Source organism: Mesoplodon densirostris, chromosome 3, assembly GCF_025265405.1.
Source record: "Mesoplodon densirostris isolate mMesDen1 chromosome 3, mMesDen1 primary haplotype, whole genome shotgun sequence".
Lineage (NCBI taxonomy): Eukaryota > Metazoa > Chordata > Mammalia > Artiodactyla > Ziphiidae > Mesoplodon > Mesoplodon densirostris.
Window position 1 is genome coordinate 113,400,809 of NC_082663.1, and position 18,578 is coordinate 113,419,386.

The following is an 18,578-nucleotide window of genomic DNA, read 5'->3' on the forward strand; positions in this document are numbered from 1 at the left end:
ATGGGGGAGGGGGCAGGGGGGAGGAGAGATAGAAGGGGGGACTGCGCCTGCCTGGTGGATGTGCAGTCAGCTCCACCCCCCTCTTAACTGGCCTCCAACTTCAGCTGGCAGGGGCCCATGTGCCCACGGGGCCGTTACTGAAATCTACTCCTCGGCCCATTTGGAAGTCAGCCTCTCCCTCGGCATGATCACCTCCTCCCCGTCAGAGCAAGCCTAGCCCACCCTGACTTTGCCCTCCCCTGAGCTTCCAACATCCTGCGTCCCAGCCTCTCCTGTGGCCCACATCCTGCACCCCTTCCTGGTCATCCCGGGATCCCAGACCCCAGCGGGGTCCTGGCAGGGGCTCTCCAGATTCAGCCTGGACAGGGGAGGAGAGCTACCCTCTCACGGACCACGGACCAGGTGCACTGGGCACCTCTACTGCAAAATTCTCCTGGCTTCCCAGATTTGTAGCCTTGCCCTCTGGCTCTGTGAACCCCTGGTGAGAAACCCAACCACACAGTCTCCATGGTGGTGGGTGGTAGGGACGGGGAACCTATCTGAAGGACATGTCTTGTTCCAGTTCAGGCAAAGATACCTGTCAAAAACAAACTTCGGTCCCAGTAAATGACAAGCCAGTGCTCACTTCCCTGGCAGGAGTTTTTCTCCAATTAACTCAAGTCATGTACCTGCCTGTCTGACTGACTGGCCCCCAGGGGGCTCTGGGAGAAGAAAAGGCATCCCATCACTCGGCGGGGACACCTCAAACATTTGCTCTGTTAATTGGTCACTGTCTTATTAAGAGGCGGGTCTCCTGCTGCCGCCTTCATATCCAGGAGGTACTGCAGCTCCCTGTTCTCCCCGCAACGCTCCCGTCAACCAAGGCAGCTGATTAAATACTTTAATTCCTGTTTCTCTGAACCTGGCAGTTTGCCGGCTGAGGTGTGTGGTTCCAGACAAAGGTATCCTTGGAACGGAGCCACATTAAGATTTAATCAGCAGCCTTTGTGCCCTGCCACCATCTCCCACCACGAGTACATCTTCCTTGTGTTTGGAGAAATTTGATGCCTTTGTTCCCCTTTGATTTTTCTCCTCTCAAATTTGCATCTTATATCATTTGAGTGTTTAAGTATAATTTCAGACAGTTATTATTTAAACTCTTAAGCTTGTGGGAGAGAAGAACTTTACTAGGAAAACAGCCATTGGCAGAAAGCACCTCTAAGGTTGGTGGGTGCAGGAGGGTGGGGCCTTCTGGGGTGAGTGCCACCACCCCCCTTCTGTGGATCTCCTGGGTGCTGGGTGGGGGTGAGGGCTGGGTTGCAATTCAGGAGAAGCAGGTGCAATGACCCCGTGAGTCAATACTCCATCTGCAGCCCAGGGTCAGGGACTGAGTCCCAGGGTGGGGGAAGCACACCTCTCACTGGATGTCTAAGCAGTGCCTCCTTCCTGACTCACGTCCTGCTCTCTAGATGGAGTGGCAATGGGATGCGCCCCTAACAAAGGGCCAGCATGTCTGCACGGCTGTTCAGGGCCTGGTCCAGATGGGATGCTTGGTTCCTGTGGATCGAAGAACCTCATGCAGACCTACCCAGCGATGGCCTATACTTACAGCTAGATGAGGACTGGCTAAGGTCTGACGAAGGCAGTTAGAACAACCCTGGGGTGAGTAAATAGTGCTTAGTTTTATGTGTCAACAGCACCCTGATAGGTGATCAAACATTATTCTGGGTGTTTCTGTAAGGGTGTTCTGGATGTGATTAAAATTTAAACCAGTGAACTTTGAGCAAAGCAGATGGCCTTCCACAATGGGGGTGGGCCTCATCCAATCAGCTGAAGGCCTGAATAGAACAAAAAGACCAACTCTCTCTCAAGTAAGACAGAATTCTCCAGCAGAAGATCTTCAGATTCTCAATGGAACACTGGCTCCTTCTGGGTCTCCAGCCTGCTGGCCCATCCTGCAGATTTGGGACTTCTCAGCCTCCATAATCTCATGAGCTAATTCCGTATAAAAAATCTCTTTCTCTCTCTAAACACATCATACTGGTTCTGTGTCTCTGGAGAGCCCTGACTAATGCAGTAAGGGTAGAAGGCAGGGCTGACTCTGCCATCCCCAAAATGTTTGAAAGCCTCTTTAGGCAGGAATGGCTGAAGTCAGTTATAGAAACTGAGTCCCTCTTCCCCCAGCCTTCCTGCAGGGCCTTAGACTCCCCACGTCCACAGCAGATGGGGTGAGTCTACCACTCACAAAGCTTCTGCTCCTGCGTCCCCATCTTGGTGGAAAAGGCATGCGCTCCATCCAGGCCACGAGCCTCGATGTTGCTCCCACCTCCTTCTCCCAGGGTGTTCAACCAGCCCCTGGTCCTGCCAAGCTGATTTTTCCTGAAGAGTTCCCCAGTCTGTCCACTCCCTTAATTCAGGCTCCCACATCTCTCTGCTGCAGGCCTCAAATGCCTCCACGCTGGGCTCTGCCCCAAGCTGCTCCCCATGGCAATGCCGGGTGATCTTTCTAAACACCAGCCAGACTGTTTAAAACCCCCAAATCCTGCCTGCAAAAGAAAGCCCCCATCCCCTTAACCTGAAGTTCAAGGTCTAGCCCAGAATTGGCCAAAGCCCCTCCCCAGATTCAGCTCTTGCTGCTTTCTCCCACCTTGAACTTCATATTTTGGAGAAACAGCAGGTGGCTTGTGGCTCCCCATACTGGCTTCACACCCCAACCCTTGGCCTAAAAGGCCCTTTCCCTTCCTCTTTGACTAACCCATCGTTCAGTACTCAGCCCAGATGGCACCTCCTCCAGGAGGCCTCCCGGTTCCTTCCATAAGAGCCTGGAGGTGCTCCACTGTGGTGCTCCCCACCCTGGTTTACATGCATCTCCACTAGGAGCTCCCCACAGGCAGGGGCCACTTCACACTCCTCTTGAGTCTCCAGCCCCTAAACTGGGCCAGGCACACAGTGCTTGTGAAATAAATGAAATGCTGAGTTGTTGAGACCTGCCAAGTCATGAATGGCCAGATATGAGAACCACAGATTTTTTTAAACAATCCTGAAGCCTAAGAGTGAACCTTGGTCCATGTAATGTTGAAAACAGGCCCACTGCTTTACTTGCCCCAGGAACGAGAGCGAACAGGTGGAATGAAGTCAGGGCACACCTTGGTGCCGCTTGTAGACCCTGCGTGATGCTGCGCTTTCCCTGATCACATCCGCTCCTATCCCCTTCTCCATGGACACCATCTCGGGCCATCCCACAGGTTCCTGGTCCTCCCAGGACCCCGCCTGGGGCCGCAGTGGGAGGCCAAGTCAGCAGGCCTGGTCGGCGGCTTGGCCCCAAGCCCACTCTGTCCACTGGCACCTCTGAGGAGAACACACACGGTTCCCAGCTCATCCTGACCCACGGTTAGACTGGGTGGGGCTCACAGCAAAATCTCTGTCCTTTTTTATTTATAAAAATCAGCACATATGCAGAAGGCATAGGAGAAGGAGCAAAGACTACAAAGGAAGAAACGTTTAAAAAAAAATCACCATTTCTTTGTTGAGACAAGAGTGGCTAACAGCAAGGTGCCCGTCAGCTGCATGTGTGAAAAATCCCTCCTTCAGAACAGAACGTGGACACAGGCACCATCTGCCACAATGGTGAGCAACAGTCACTGAGTGCTTTAAAAGTCTAATGATTTCCAGAGCTTATTTCCTTTTGTTAATTGTAAAAATCACTCTAGGTATAAGAGATGCAGTACAGCAGTAGGCGCTAAGACAATATGTAACATTTAAAATCAAAAAGACAGAGCTGACTCTGAAGTGCAGCTCTCCCCCTCACCAGCTGGGTGGTCTTGGGCAAGTCACTAAACCTCTCTGAGCCTCAGTTTCCTCATCTGCCTAGTAGGAATACTAATAGTCCGTATCCGGGAGGGCCGTGTGGGGTTGATGAAAAAGAGTGAATAAAGTACTCAGCCTTGGGCCCGGCACACTGCATGAGCTTCTTGCATTAGCTACTACCCTGCCTTCCATTCCCAGTCAAATCTCTGATCTCTTCAAAAGGGTGAGAAGAGTGAAATCACAATAATTTGCTGAAAATTTTGATGATTGTAATCGCAGCCAACTGAGTCCCCGTGGACCTGCACCCAAAGGAAGGCCGACGGAGCCTTCACTTCGAGTTACTTCTTCCCCAGCCTTCTAGACAGGCACGTTCAAGGGTGCATCTTGTTTCCCGCCAACTGTTTCTCTAAATGAGTACATGGGCTCCAGTTGGCGTTTCTCAAGGGAGAGAAACCACATTTCCCAGCAGCGGACTCTGCCTTCTTTCTCTACAGATGCCCGTTCTCATTAGGTCTTCCTGATACCCACAACTGTTGGCCCTGAGAGCCACAAAACATTTTAAAATGCAAAGTTTGTTCCTTTAAAACCATGAGCAGACAGACACAGAAAACAAATTTATGGTTAACCAAAATGGAAAGGGGGGAGGAATATATTAGGAGTATGGGATTAATAGATGCACACTTCCATATATAAAATAGATAAACAACAATGATTTACTGTATATAGCACAGGGAACTATATTCAGTATCTTGTAATAACCTATAATGGAAAATAATTAAAAACAGAACACACACACGCACTTATATATATATCTGAATCACTTTGCTGTACACCTGAAACTAACACAACATCGTAAATCAACTATACTTCAACTAAAGAAAAACAAACCTGTGAGTAGAGTGTTTCCTGAGAGAAGCCTGGCATGTAAACAAGACCTTCACGCTGCTATAGTTTGGCAGGGGTGGGGTGTTGTGGGGGTGAGCAGGCACACAGGTGAAAGGGAGATGCAGGGAGGCACGGGAGACACGAGCGTCCCCTTCTCCTGTTGAGCAGAGCCCGCGGTGGCTCCATGGCAGGGAGTGGGACTTCCTTTCTGCGCAGCGTGCTCACCTCACTGGTCATGGCACACATCCATGTGGAGACAGACACGGGTGTAAAACAGAGTGTGTGTGAACGTGCCAACCTCTCTTTCACATTCAAACAGGTCTGTGCAGGCTTCACTGCCGTTGACTCGCATCCCGGCCCTGGCGAGATGGTCCAGACTGCAGAATTACGGCTACCTGCATGTCACTGCCACTAAATACCACTAAAGGGTTGTAACTTCCCTGTAACCAACACTTGCGGCCACATAGTTGAGAGGCACCCTTGAAAATCTGGTTTTGTTCATGGGGGGAAAGGGGAACTCACAAGCTCACTCTCTAAATAACTGGCATGATGCATCACTGACCCTTCCTGCCACCACCTCCACTGCTATCCTGGTGTCCCTGGGTGTCCCACTTTGAAACGCCTTCCTCACTCTGGGGTTTTCTTCCTTCTGCAGCTTGGCAAAGAGCTCATCCTCAGTCCCTTTTTCCTTCCCATTACCCCCTACCAGGAAAGCTTCTGCTATCAGACCCATCATCCCCTGGGTTCCTGAAATCACTGGACAGGCTCAGGTGGGGGAGAAATTTACAACCTCAGCTATGAGGGCCCATGCAGAGCTGGGTGTGCACAAGTTCCACCTGACTGGGTGAAGCAAAGGTCTCTGCAAAGCCCATAAAAAAGACCTTGAACTTGCTATATTTTAATGGAAACAGGAATGATTAAGTGAGCAACACACACAAGAGACAGGGAGAGAGAGAGGTATGGGTAGAGGATCAGAGAATTCAGCCAGGCAGAATGAAAGGGGCATGTGGGGCTCACAGAGGCATTTGCTGGTCCACCGGAGACAGGCCTGTGGGCCACACCTCAGCTGACCAAAGTGGGCAGGAGAGGACTAAGGGACAGACAGTGGAACACAATTCCCTAAGGAAGACAAGTAAACAGACATGTCTGCCAGGTCACTGGATGAGCTCTTTCCTCCCGTTGCAGAGAGAAACACACAACACACACACCCTGCTTATAACAAGTGGACAGAGTTCACTGCATCTGGTGATTTTAATTACCTGCAAGCAGAGTGATTCTACTACTTTCATTTAGGGGAGCTTTCTGAAAGTAGTTTCACTCTGCTTACCTTCATTAATGAGGAATCGGAACACATCAAAGCAGAAGTGAGCACAAGAAGAATCAAGGCAGAGGGCAGGGCTTGCAAGGACCGGGTGCCCAAGTCTGGGAGTCACTGTGAAACTTTGCTCTCATTAGCTTCAAGAAAACCCCATGTTCTGGGCCCTGCTCTTCCGTGGCATGTAGCACAGGACCAGGCACAAGTCCACCCACAATAGGAAAATGGGCGGTTCCTGAGCCCCAGGATGCTGCAGAGGGCTGGGCCCCAGCTTTCTGTAGCTCTGCCCCTTGGCTGTCCCAGGTGGGGACTCACCTCCACAGGCTGAGAGTTGGATCTCCTTATTCATGCATTTGATGAGCCTGCTCTGCTGGGGGAGATCAGCCATCACCTACCTCTCCCTGGGCCACTCTGTGGGTCTGCTCCACCCCCAAACTTCCCTGCTTTATTTCAGTTAATTTGGCATAGTGATAAGTGCACCTCCCTCTCTTTGGAGAAGAAAGATGGCCCAAACTGGTACGTTGCTTCCCTGTCCAGAAAAGCAGGCAGAGAGTCTGGGCACCCACGCCAGCCGCAGGGGCTGCAGGTGAGTCAGAGGGTTCAGAACCAAGAACTGCAGGCTGACCTGCAGGCCTCGCTGGACTCATGTACCCGCTGTCTTCCCAGCCACTGGCCCCTTTAACACCTTATGTCATCAGGGAACAGAAGAACCTGAAAGGGACTCCCTGTGTACAGAAGAGACAGAAAGTCCTTGCCGTCAGCCTGTCAGTAAGCAGGAAACACTTTCAGGCAGGGACCCAGAGTCAACATATTTGAGTTGTGCCTGGCCTGACAGCTGCTGAGTTTGTCACACAGATAATTAAATAAACTGCTTGAGCACAGAGATTCAATATGTGGTGTCATTTAGCGGCTGCTACACGGGGGCCTTGATCTTCATTGAAGGTGCAATAGGGGAGAACCTTAAAGAAGTCCCAAATCAACTTCTTGCTCTAGTAATTAAACATTTGACTCCTGATCATCATCCAAAGCCTCCCAAGTTTTGGCCTTAGTTCCATTAAATGGTGCTAAGCAGCCTGAACCAAGGGCCTCCCTCCTCTCCACGCAGGGCCTTCCTTGAGCAGCCTCCTGCAGGGAAGCTTGGAGGGCAGAAGGCTCCATGTCACCCCCTCACCCCACCTCCTTCTCCCTCCCTCCTTCCTCATGCTCCCTCAACACCCACTGATGTGTTCCCCCCACTGCCCCTTTGAGCAGGGTCCTACTTATGAATCTATCACCTCCTTTGCTGGGACCCTGTGATTTGTGTTGCATGGTGGGCCTCCAGCTAGCGCTTCCCATCCTCTCATGTGGGGCCCTCTATGGGACTGTATGAGCCCTATAACACATAATCATCAATTTGTGCATTCATCTAAGAAATGAATGGAACATCTCCAATAAGCAAAGAATAGAAAGACAAATCACATTTCCCCACTCATAAGGACATCCAAGATAGTGGGAGGACACGCAAGCTAACAAGAAGTTGTGACAGAGGGAGGATGCTGCTCTTGCTAGAAGTTCTGATGGCACCTTGAGCAGCTTGGGGCTTATGCAGGAAATCCCCTGGGCCCTATAGGTTTATCTCAGTTAAAGCATGAACCTAGAAATCCTTGGTGATAAGCCCCTGGACAGGTCGTCTTTTCCAGCCCACAGCACACCCCTCAAGATTTCTGGGGTGGTAATGAAGAGGGAGGTCCCCTCAAGGCCATCCCTGGGTGAGAGTGGTGGAAATTAGAAAGAAAACATAGCACAGTGGCTAAGAGTTTGGGCTTTCAGTGCTGACAAGGCCCTACCTGGATGATCTGTCCCTACACCTCTTGGATGTCTCTCCCCTTCTGCACTCTGCTCCAGCAACCCTAGTCCCCTTTTTGGTCCCCAAAAGTGCCAGGAGACCTCTCACACCAGGGTCCTTGCATCTGCTATTTCTTCCGCTGGGATGCTCTTGCCCCAGATATTCAAATGCCTCCCTCCCTGACCTCCCAGCCTCCTTCAGGCCTTTGCTCAAAAGTCACTTCTCATGTTAGATGTTCTCACTAACTTTTTTCTCTGTCTTCCTCTTCTCTGGCACTTGTCACCACCTAAGACACCTCATCTCCTGTTTACTGTCTCCCCCATAAGACTGTATGTTCCACGAGGGCAGGAACCCTGTCTGTTTGTGCACTGCTGTATCCCCAGTGCCCAGAGTAGACCTGACTCATAGGAAGTGTATGTTCTTTGGATGAATGGATGAAAGGGTTCAAGCAGGAGAGCACGTGGTCAGAATTACCTCTTGGAGGGTTCACTCTTAAAGCCACATGGAAGGTGGGTTTGAAGAAATATCTGACCAGGAGCTGGGAGAACAACTAGGGGGCCTGTGAAGAGTCAGAGGGGCAGGGGCTGGACCAGGAAGACTGATGGATACCCATGTAGGAGGGATGTAGTAAGACGAGACCTGGAAAGTGTCACCTGGACTTGGCATTTACAAGGATACGGTGTTCTTAATGGGGACAAGAGCCAGGTGCAGGCCTTGGTGGGCAGAGCGCCAGGGAGCTGGGAAAGCCAAGGCAGCCAGCGCAGGCAAGGCTTCAGGTGCCTGGGAGAGAAGGAGGGGAGAGGTGAAATGGTACCTTGAGGGATGCTGGGACGAAGCCAGCTCTTTAGGCTGTAGGGTGAAAGAGTGTGAGCCTGTCAGTGGACACAGAGAAGGAGGGGCTGGAATAAGGGAGTGGGTGCTGGGAAAGAACAGGGAACATTGTGGGGGGCCTCGGAGACTGCAACATAAGTGAAATCAGTGCAGTGCGAGACTTTCTCAGCTCAATAACTTATTAGCAATTTTTAATTACTGGAATGTATTTAAAGTGTGGTGGTTCTGTGAAGCACACCACATGTGCTGAACTGACAGCATTCTTGTGTACTTGCAGGGTGCTCATGTCAGGACACTGTCTTGCATAAAACCTAGAGGAAATATCTAGAGGGGACACATGTTTAAGTCATGTTTCTTGATCCTGGAAGCAGATACTATAAATGGGATGACTGCGACCTGAGGGCCACTGTGCTGGAAGGCTCTTGGTGATGCACTGATGCCAGCAGAACCTATGGAGGAGGCTGCAAGAAGGAGACAGTCCGTGAAGAGTCGCGTTGGTCCTTGAGATCTTGGGGTGTCTTTGGCTAGAGCAGCCCCACACAGTGGCCCAGAGAGTGGGGGTGCTGGGGACTAGAACACACCCTTCTTTTGGCTGTTAATTCCATGATGTCAGGCCTGGCATCCTGATCATACTGGTACCCTCAGGTCCTGCACAGCCTTGGCACCCAGTGGACATTCAACAATGTCTCTATCTCTTCAGCAAGTGGTGTTGGGAAAGCTGGACAGCTGCATGTACATCAATGAAGACAGAACACACCCTCACATCATATATAAAAATAAACTCAAAATGGCTTAAAGACTGAAATATAAGACATGACACCATAAAGCTCCTAGAAGAGAACACAGGCAAAACATTCTCTGACATAAACTGCACCGATGTTTTCTTTGGTCAGTCTCCCAAGGCAATAGAAATAAAAACAAAAATAAACAAATGGGACCTAATCAAACTTATAAGCTTTTGCACAGCAAAGGAAACCATAAACAAAATGAAAAGACAACCTATGGACTGGGAGGAAATATTTGCAAATGATGCGACAGACAAGGGTTTAATTTCCAAAGTATACAAACAGCTCCTACAATTCAATAACGAAAAAACAAACAACCCAATTGAAAAATGGGCAGGAGACCTAAATAGACATTTCTCCAAAAAAGATATACAGATTGCCAACAAACACATGAAAGAATGCTCAACATCACTAATCATTAGAGAAATGCAAATCAAAACAACAATGAGGTACCACCTCATACAGGTCAGAATGGCCATCATTAAAAAGTCTACAAATAACAAATGCTGGAGAGGGTGTGGAGAAAAGGGAACCCTCCTGCACTGTTGGTGGGAATGTAAATTGGTGTAGCCACTATGGAGAACAGTATGGAGGTTCTTCAAAAACTGAAAATAGAATTGCCATATGATTGAGCAATCCCACTCCTGGGCATGTATCCAGGCAAAACTATAATTCAAAAAGATACATGCACCCCTATGTTCATAGCAGCACTATTTACAATAGCCAAGACATGGAAACAGCCTAAATGTCTATTGACAGATGAATGTATAAAGAAGATGTGGTACATATATACAATGGAATACTACTCAGCCATAAAAAGTAATGAAATAATGCCATTTGCAGCAACATGGATGCAACTAGAGATTATCATACTAAGTGAAGTAAGTCAGAAAGAGAAAGACAAATACCATATATCACTTACATGTGGAATCTAAAATACTATACAAATGAGTATCTATGAAACAAAAACAGACCCACAAATATAGAGAACAGACTTGTGGTTGCCAAGGGGGAGGGGTGGGGGAGGGAAGGACTGGGAGTTTGGGATTAGCAGATGCAAACTAGTATATACATGATGGATGAACAACAAGGTGCTACTGTATAGTACGGGGAACTATATTAAATATCCTGTGATAAACCATAATGGAAAATAATATGAAAAAGAATATACAGATGTATAACTGAGTCGCTTTGCTGTACACATAACATTGTAAATCAACTAAACTTCAATAAAATTAAAAAAAACCCAATATCTCTGAAGAGAGACAGCTTGGTGGCAAATGGCCACATCCCCCTGTGTGGAGCTCAAAGTGAAGGACAGGAAAGGTACAGAGAGGTTCCTTTGCAAGGGCTGGGGAAGCAGCAGCAGCCTTTGGACAGAATGCAGGTGGGGCCAGGAGTGCAAGGACAATTGGAAGAAACTGGAAACAGGTAGGGGGGCTGGAGAGAAAGTAGAGGCCAATGCCCAGAGGCCAGAGCAAGCTAACAGTGGGCATGCCCCAGAGGCTCTGTGGCTTCGTCTCCAGGCTCCTCTGGCAGCTCTGGGAGATGCTGAGTTTCCCACTCCCTCCTTAGGGGAGAGGAAGTGGTCTGGTGCTCTGGTGTGCAGAGGCCCTGTGGGTTCGGGATGACTGAGCCAGTTCTCCTGGAGGAGCTCCCAGATGGGCCTCTTGCTGACCTGCACAGCAGGGAGGCCTGGCCCAGCAGCAGAGGCCTTTCCCACTGACCATGGCTCCTGAGTCCTCCCTCCACAAATTCTCCTGGGGGAAAAGGATAAAGCAGTTGCATCTGCTGTGAACATGCCTTGCTGGGACCGAATTAAAAAGAGCCCCAAAGCTGGGGGTGATTATGAAGGGTGGGCTGTAGCGGCAGAGCCTGTGGAACTTGGGGCAGGTACTTGTCCTCTCCCGGCCTCCGGGTTCCCATCTGAGAAACGGGAAAGCTGGACTATCTTATCTGACACTCAGTCAGCTTGAGTTCAAATTACCTAGGTTGGCACACAGGCCTCACTCTTACCCACTTGTCTGCATTCACCTGTAGTCTCCGTCACCACCACCACCCCGCCCCCGCACCCAGGACCTGCATCTGAATCACCTGCTCTGTCCCGTCTGCACCCTAGGATGCCCTCACTCACCTTTCAAGATTCACCTCAAATGTCTCTTCTCCAGCTCCCTCCCCAGACATTCCCCTTCTCATCCTCTGGTGGACCAATCCCTCCCTCAGGCTCAACTGACAGTTCCTGAGAGCCTTTTATGCATTCCAGAAACTTCCTCTAGACCTGGAATCAGGAGCTCTTGGTTCTTCTCTTCCATCTCTACTAGCTCACAGGGTGAACTTGGATGACTCACTGCCATCTCTTTTCAAAAAGCAAGGCCGACTTATAGGGCAGGAATAGAGATGCAGATGTAGAGAACAGGTATGTGGACACGGGTGGGTGGGGAAGGGGAGGGTGGGATGAACTGGGAGATTAGGTTTGACATAAATACACTACCATGTGTAAAATAGATAACTAGTGCGAACCTGCTGTATAGCTCAGGGAGCTCAGCTCGGTGCTCTGGGATGACCTAGATGGGGGGAAAGCGGGCGAGGGAGGTCGAAGAGGGAGGGGATGTAGGTGTGCATATAGCTGGTTTACTTCATTGTACAGCAGAAACTAACACAACGTTGTAAAGCAATTTTACTCTAATTAAAAAAAAAACCAAGGCAGTTGGAGAAGCTGATAGAAGTTTGATCATTTGGAGGTCAAATTCCAGTCATTCGTTAAATACACATGGAGGACAAATGTTCTTCTCTCCCCTTGTTCACAGAACATCCACACCCCTGACCTCTAAGCCCATATCCAGCGTGGTCACATGTGGGCAGGGTTCTTACAGCCTCCCGTGTCTGCCTCTCGACTGTGCCCTGACATTTGCAATGACAACACCATCCTCTGGAGTGCTGCTGATACTGCTTAGAGAAGAGCCCTCACGATGTGACTGGCACTGCTCATTTTATGCTCGCGACACCATGAGGTGGGCACTACCATCGTTCCCATCTTACAGTCGCAGTAAGTGAGACAGAGCTTACGTGTCTTCTCCAAGGCGGTGTGGAATGGCCCCACGCCTGACCTAAAACCGGTGCCCTTGGTCCTGTGCCACCCGCTCCCTCAGCATGGGCCTCTCCGCAGGCCCCAGCACCTCCCTGTTGTAGGGACTGCTCCAGCAGGGTGAAGCCAAATCCCCTAGGATGCCTGCCACCACCAACATGGCCCTGCGCCCGCCGCTCCCACACCGTGGGATGCTGAGTCTCTCTGGGGCTGGGCCGATACAGCTGGGAATGTGAGTAGCTCTCCCTGGCAGGGCAGAGGAGACTTGTCGAAGTGTGGAAATGCCCTGGAGGCATGGGACTCAATCTATGTTTCTAAAGCAGTAAGATGCGAAGTAACAACAACAACTAAATACCCAAAAGAAGAAAAGAAGTCTCTGGCAGCAAGATCTATCTGCTCTGCTAACTTGTAACAGATGTTTGGTTTTTTATTCCTGTGTTTAGTAACACTTAAGAAAAAAAGGTTTATTAGTGAGCCTATAGTATGTTTAATTTTTAAAATAAAAAGTGGCAATTATTTCCTCTGATTTCATAAGCTCTGGGAACTCCCCTCTGAAGCACCAAAGCGTACCTACAAATTCCATGCAGGATAAGGAAGCTTAATGGTCTGTTTAGAACTGAAACCCTAACAGGCTTCTTTCTTCCATAATTTCATGGTTTGTTGGGAAAACTGCCCAACTATGACACTATCATCTGGGATAATACACGCCAGGCGTGGTGAGTGATAGCTGAGTGGCAAGCTTGTCTTCTCCAACAGTGTAGGAGATAAAGAGTGAATTCAGAACTGAGTCAGAAAAATCATTTAAAAAGTGCCCGCTAGTACACAAATAGGAATGCCATGTCACAAGATAACTTTTAAGACACAAACTCTAGAAGAAGTTAAAGGTACAAAGAAATCCACCTACTATCTTCGTGTTCACTGGTAATATTTGGTACCGAGGACAAATGTGACTCTAATTTTGCCTCAAGGAGAAGGAGAGACAGTATCCCACCTCCCTTGTCCCCCTGACTTTCAGCGAGTGAGACCCTGCTTGGGACGTCAGGACTGCTGGTATGGAAGCTGCCAACACCCGCTGAAGCAAGGCTGCTGAGTTCAGTTTTGATTTTCTCACCAGCTAATGACCCCTAAATCATGTTGTATTTCATTCTGTATTCACACAGTATCCCGTTGCCATAGCAACGGGAATGTGATACCACAAGTTTTCTTGTACATGGGCTTCGAATGCTGCCTCTCCTCCTTGGCAGAGGGGTTAGTGTCATGTCCCCAGGCGGTACCCCTGAGAACCCCCCTCTGCACCCCAGTGAGGGCTCAGGGGCTCTGGTGGCAGAGCGAGTGCTCTGGACTGTGGTGGCCTCGCCTAGGAACCCACCACCACGTCCCCGTCCCCCTCGCTCTACGTGCTCCAACCTCATAAGGACGGTCCTAATATAGTGACTTCTGGGGGCAGAGAAAGCCCCAGAGAGTGAAGTCATAACTTCTCTTTGTAAAGCTGGTAGGAAAAGACAGTGAAACATTATGATTTTAGAATTTTTGTTTGCATGGGAAAAAGGTGCTTTTAAGTTTCCTAGATCAACAACTTCCTGGAAATTCGGGATGAAAGACAAATCGTCATCAATGGAGCTCAAGATGGCATTAAATACTCTGCTGCCATCTTGGGGTGAGGACTGAAGGAAGCTGTCCTTTATACCCACCAGACTTTTTCCCAAGAATCTCATCCTGCCTGCCGGCCAGCCCTCTGTCAATCCATTACGCCCCGCTCCCCATTGGAGCCATGGTTCTGGCGAAGGTGGAGAAGTACGCTCCCAAAGCACCCTCCTAGGCCTGGCTGCCTCCGTGCCCTCCAAGGCCCTGGGACCACTGAACAGGTCTCTACTGCTTGCTGGGCATTCCCTATGGAAACGCTAGAGAAGGAGAGGCCAGCTGGCCTCCTGCCTAGGAACTGGAGCTGATGCTGAACCAGAGGCAGTGAAGGCTTCTCCGTGGGGTCCAGACCCACGGGGCCAGGGCTACAGACGGGGCAGCCCTAGCCCCAGGTGGGCATCTCCAGGATAGTCTGAGGGCCTGACTCTCAGCACCCTTCCCCTCCCGCTCTCCATCTACCAGCAAGCCACCCGGGCCCAAGACCTGCTGGTCAGAGCCCTTGTTCCTGCCTCTGCATTCCCCTCACAGCTTGTGCACCTGTCTGCTCCAGGCCTGAGGCCACACTGAATTAGATAAATGATGACATCAGGTGTCATTAATACCCGACACATGTAACATACCCGGCCCACGCTAAGTGGTCTCTGTGCTGCATCTCCTTTACTTTTCTCCACGGAGCAGGTGGGAACTGCCAATAGCCCCTTTCTACAGCTGAGGAAAAGGCCCAGAGAGGCGGAGTCATGCACCCAAGGTCACAGAACTGGGCTGCAACCCCAGGTCCCTCTGGGACTTTGCAGGTACCCCTTTCCACCGAAAAGGGATCTTTTGCAGAGCGGCTCTGTCTGCCACTCGAATGGGTGGGAATTCACAAAATTGGTGAAAAACCCAACGAATCAGAAGGATTTGGTGGATAAATTCAATCAGCACGAAGCAGAACCAAGACCTAATCTGCCTGCCCCTCCCGCACGCTCTCCAGCTCTCCCCCAGCACCCCTCACCGTGGCAGGTTTTGTGGTGGGTGATTTTCCCTCACGTGACATAAGAAATGCTGTTTGAATAACCGATGGTGAGGGAGGCTGTGCACACTCCGATGCAGAAATAAAAACCTTTAGAAAGATGCAAGTTGGGGGATACTAGAAACCGGAGAATGGAACATCAGTCTGTAAAATTCAACATGGCCAATAAGGCTGGAACAAGTGGTCAAATGTTTTAGTGCTCACGGCTGCTGAGGCATCGGCAGGCCTGGGCTGGGCAGGGCTTCCAGGCCTTGGACATTTTTCCTGGGCTCATTTTGCCTTGATTCCACATTGGGCCTCATGATTTCTAAAGCACGTCAGCATTCGTGTCATAAGCATGGCCACGAAAGGGTCCAAGACTTCCCATCACAAGATAAATTCAACTTTCTGGAGACCCACCTGCTCCAGGACCCTGCTGTCAGGGCCCGTGGATGAGGTGGGAAAGCTGCCCTTTATCGGAGTGCAGAAGGCCCACAGACCTGGACTCCTCCTGCCACATGGTCCTGGCGCCTGTGAAAGTGAGACCAGAGCTCTGCCCTTCCCTCTGGGTACCCAGGCTCCCAGCTGTGACCACACAGAAGCCCTTTTCTGTCAGTGTCACCAGAACTCTGCAGCAGGGCTCCATCCAGGCTTGCTCCTCCCCTCCCGGCCCTGCCCCACAGCAGGTCTCGGACCTCATGCAGCCCCACGTGGGCTCCCCACCTCCAGCGTCCCCCAGCTTGGGCCAGTGGGCCTGTTCCCACCTGCCCAAGTGCTGCTTCTGCCATCTCACATCGTCTAATTTATTCATGTGTGGCCATTTGGGTTCAGCATCACAAATATTTCTACAGGCGGTGGCATGCACCATTTATTGGGGCCGCATGAACATGGGAATTTGCGGTCTAGCTCTCTTATTCTTGAGCATCTGTGAGTTGTTGACGTCTTGGTGCAAGGCCCTGAGCCACGTGCTGAGACTATATTCGTGCACCAAGAGCCACGGGCTCTGCCCTTGAGCTCTTACCATCCACTGGGAGCTGGCACTGCCCCTCTCACTCAAGCCCAGCAGAGGGCATGAACCCTTTGGCCCCAACTCCACGGACACGTTCTGAAGTCCTTGCAGGGCCTTCCTCATTTTGCTCAGAGGTGTTCTAGACAGGCCAGGTGACCACTCTAGGCCAGAGCTGGAGTGCCCACCATACTGGGAACCACTGGACTGCGGGGTGCATCTGGCCACATTCTACACACAGCATGGTCTCCTGATTCACGAGACACTGTCCAGAGGGGCCAACGTACTCTCTGCCGCCACCTGGCAGGGCCCACGCTGCGCAAGAGACCTGGGCAGTGCCTTTCAGCCTGGTTCCTACTAGACACATGCTCTGCACCAGCCCAGGGCTTAGTGGGCCTCCCAGGCTTCTGCTCTCCCAGGGCCTTCCTCTAAGGGCAGGGGCCTCTGGAGGTGGACACAAATGAACACGCATCACTGAAACGCTACTGCTGCTGCTATGTTGTTAAGACTCTTTCCTCTTTCTCTTTTTTAAAAATCACATTTAACCTGTAAGACGCAGCACCCAGGTCATCTGTCAGAAGGGCATTAGAAAATCCATGACAAAACCCACGAGCATAGAGTCAGGAAGCCGTCTTCCTACCTTCAAGGAAACAGTCCTTGCTGCGGACGATGACAATCTTCTTCCCCAGCAGGCAAGCAGCACGGTGGAGCTCACAGTGGTTTTCGTAAACCCTCCCATCAGAGCCACACACGGGCATGTAGCTGGGACTGCAGGCCTCCAGGCACCGGCACTCGGGCTCCCCCGTCTCCCTGCTGAGCGTGCACCTGCTCCCGAGGCTGCAGAACTTCTTCCTGCAGGAGGCCGGCAGCCCACGGTGGCCGGAAAGCCCTGCCAGGCACACAAACACAGAAGGTCGGCTGTGAGCACACAGGGGTGTGTGGCACGGCCCACCTGTGTGGCTCTTTCAGGCTGTGGTGAGCAGAGGCTGTGAAGCTGAGGCCTGGGGGCTTGGGCGCCCCATGGAGCCCCTGCCTCTCTGGTGGGGGTGCTACAAGCAGTGCCCTGCCTTGTAGAGCCCAGGTGTTTCGGCTGGCTCTCGCCAAACATCTCAGACACAACCCCTGCCCACCCTGGAAGGGAGGAGTAAACAGAGGGCCACACGGAGCTGGCAAAGTACCGGTGGACCCTGCTGACCGAGCGGAGGAGGGCTTTCCAAGGGACAGAGGGCTTGAGCCAAGGCTCCCGTAACCACAGCGCAGGGAGCACGTGCCTGTCTCTGGGAGGAGACGGTGTGGGTTGGGGGGATAAGGGTAGCAAGGTGTGGTTCTGCCTTATAGACTCAGACAGCCAAGCAGAGGCGTTTTGGTCTGATATGTTAGGGACTGGGGAGCCGTGGTGGGGTCTAGGGAGTAAGTGTGGAGTAAGGAGAAAATGGTACTCTTTTTTTTTTTGGCGGTAAACGGGCCTCTCACTGTTGCGGCCTCTCCCATTGCGGAGCACAGGCTCCGGACACGCAGGCTCAGTGGCCATGGCTCACGGGCCCAGCCGCTGCGCGGCACATGGGATCTTCCCAGACCGGGGCACGAACCCGTATCCCCTGCATCAGCAGGCGGACTCTCAACCACTGCGCCATCAGGGAAGCCCGAAAATGGTACTCTTTAAGTGTTCAGGATCGGGGGGCAGTCAAGGCAGGGAGGCCAGAAGTTGACCTATTCCTCTGAGGAGAATACAGTTCTCTAGGACACAACAGCAGTGGTGGCACCAGCAGCCTTTGTCCACTGCTCAGTCCTTCCTAGCACAATACTGCAGCCTGCAGCTGTGGGCAAGAAGGCTGAGACCATGGAAACAGCAGCTACTGTGTTCCTTTGGGTCTCACACTTGCCATGTTGTTGTGTGTCTCCTGCACCCAACACATGCCCATAGTGATCTCAGGCAGTGGTGTCCAGAGCTCACACACCAAAGCAGCAGGACAGCTGGTAGAGTGGCTTATTGCTGAAAAGGTACACTTACATGGAGGGCCAAATAAGCACCTACCACCAACGTGACACTCCTCCAAAGAGTCCAGAAAACTGGATGATTGCCACATGGCATTAATGGCAACAGATAGGAAATTGAGAATTATAAAGGGATACCAAGACACAAATAATTAAAACATGAATGCAGATTTTATGGCCACAGAAGTCTTTGCTTTTAAGTTTTAATTAAATCTTCTTCAAAATATTGGCAAGACAGAATGGCCTGGGCCATCAAGACTGAACTTTCAGCCTCAACTCCTACCCCATGGGATTAAAATGCCTAAGGAAAAAAAACCTTGTTTTTGGTTGAGTCTGTTTTTCATCATTATAGATTTGAAAAGAAAAAGTCAGTTATCGGTAGATTAACTGCTTGATTCAATAACTCATTTAAATTCCTCCAGCCTTGGAAAGC

General features: G+C 50.8%; 1 protein-coding gene across 6 annotated transcripts in view; it reads right to left on the reverse strand.

The window, feature by feature from the left end:
- Positions 1–18,578, reverse strand: part of FSTL4 (follistatin like 4) — a 731,471-nt gene that overhangs the window by 226,870 nt on the left and 486,023 nt on the right. For all 6 annotated transcript variants that reach the window (XM_060091939.1, XM_060091938.1, XM_060091934.1 and 3 more), the window contains one exon: positions 16,791–17,039. In XM_060091939.1, the coding sequence (XP_059947922.1) occupies positions 16,791–17,039 (249 nt within the window). The remainder of the gene's footprint in view (positions 1–16,790; positions 17,040–18,578) is intronic.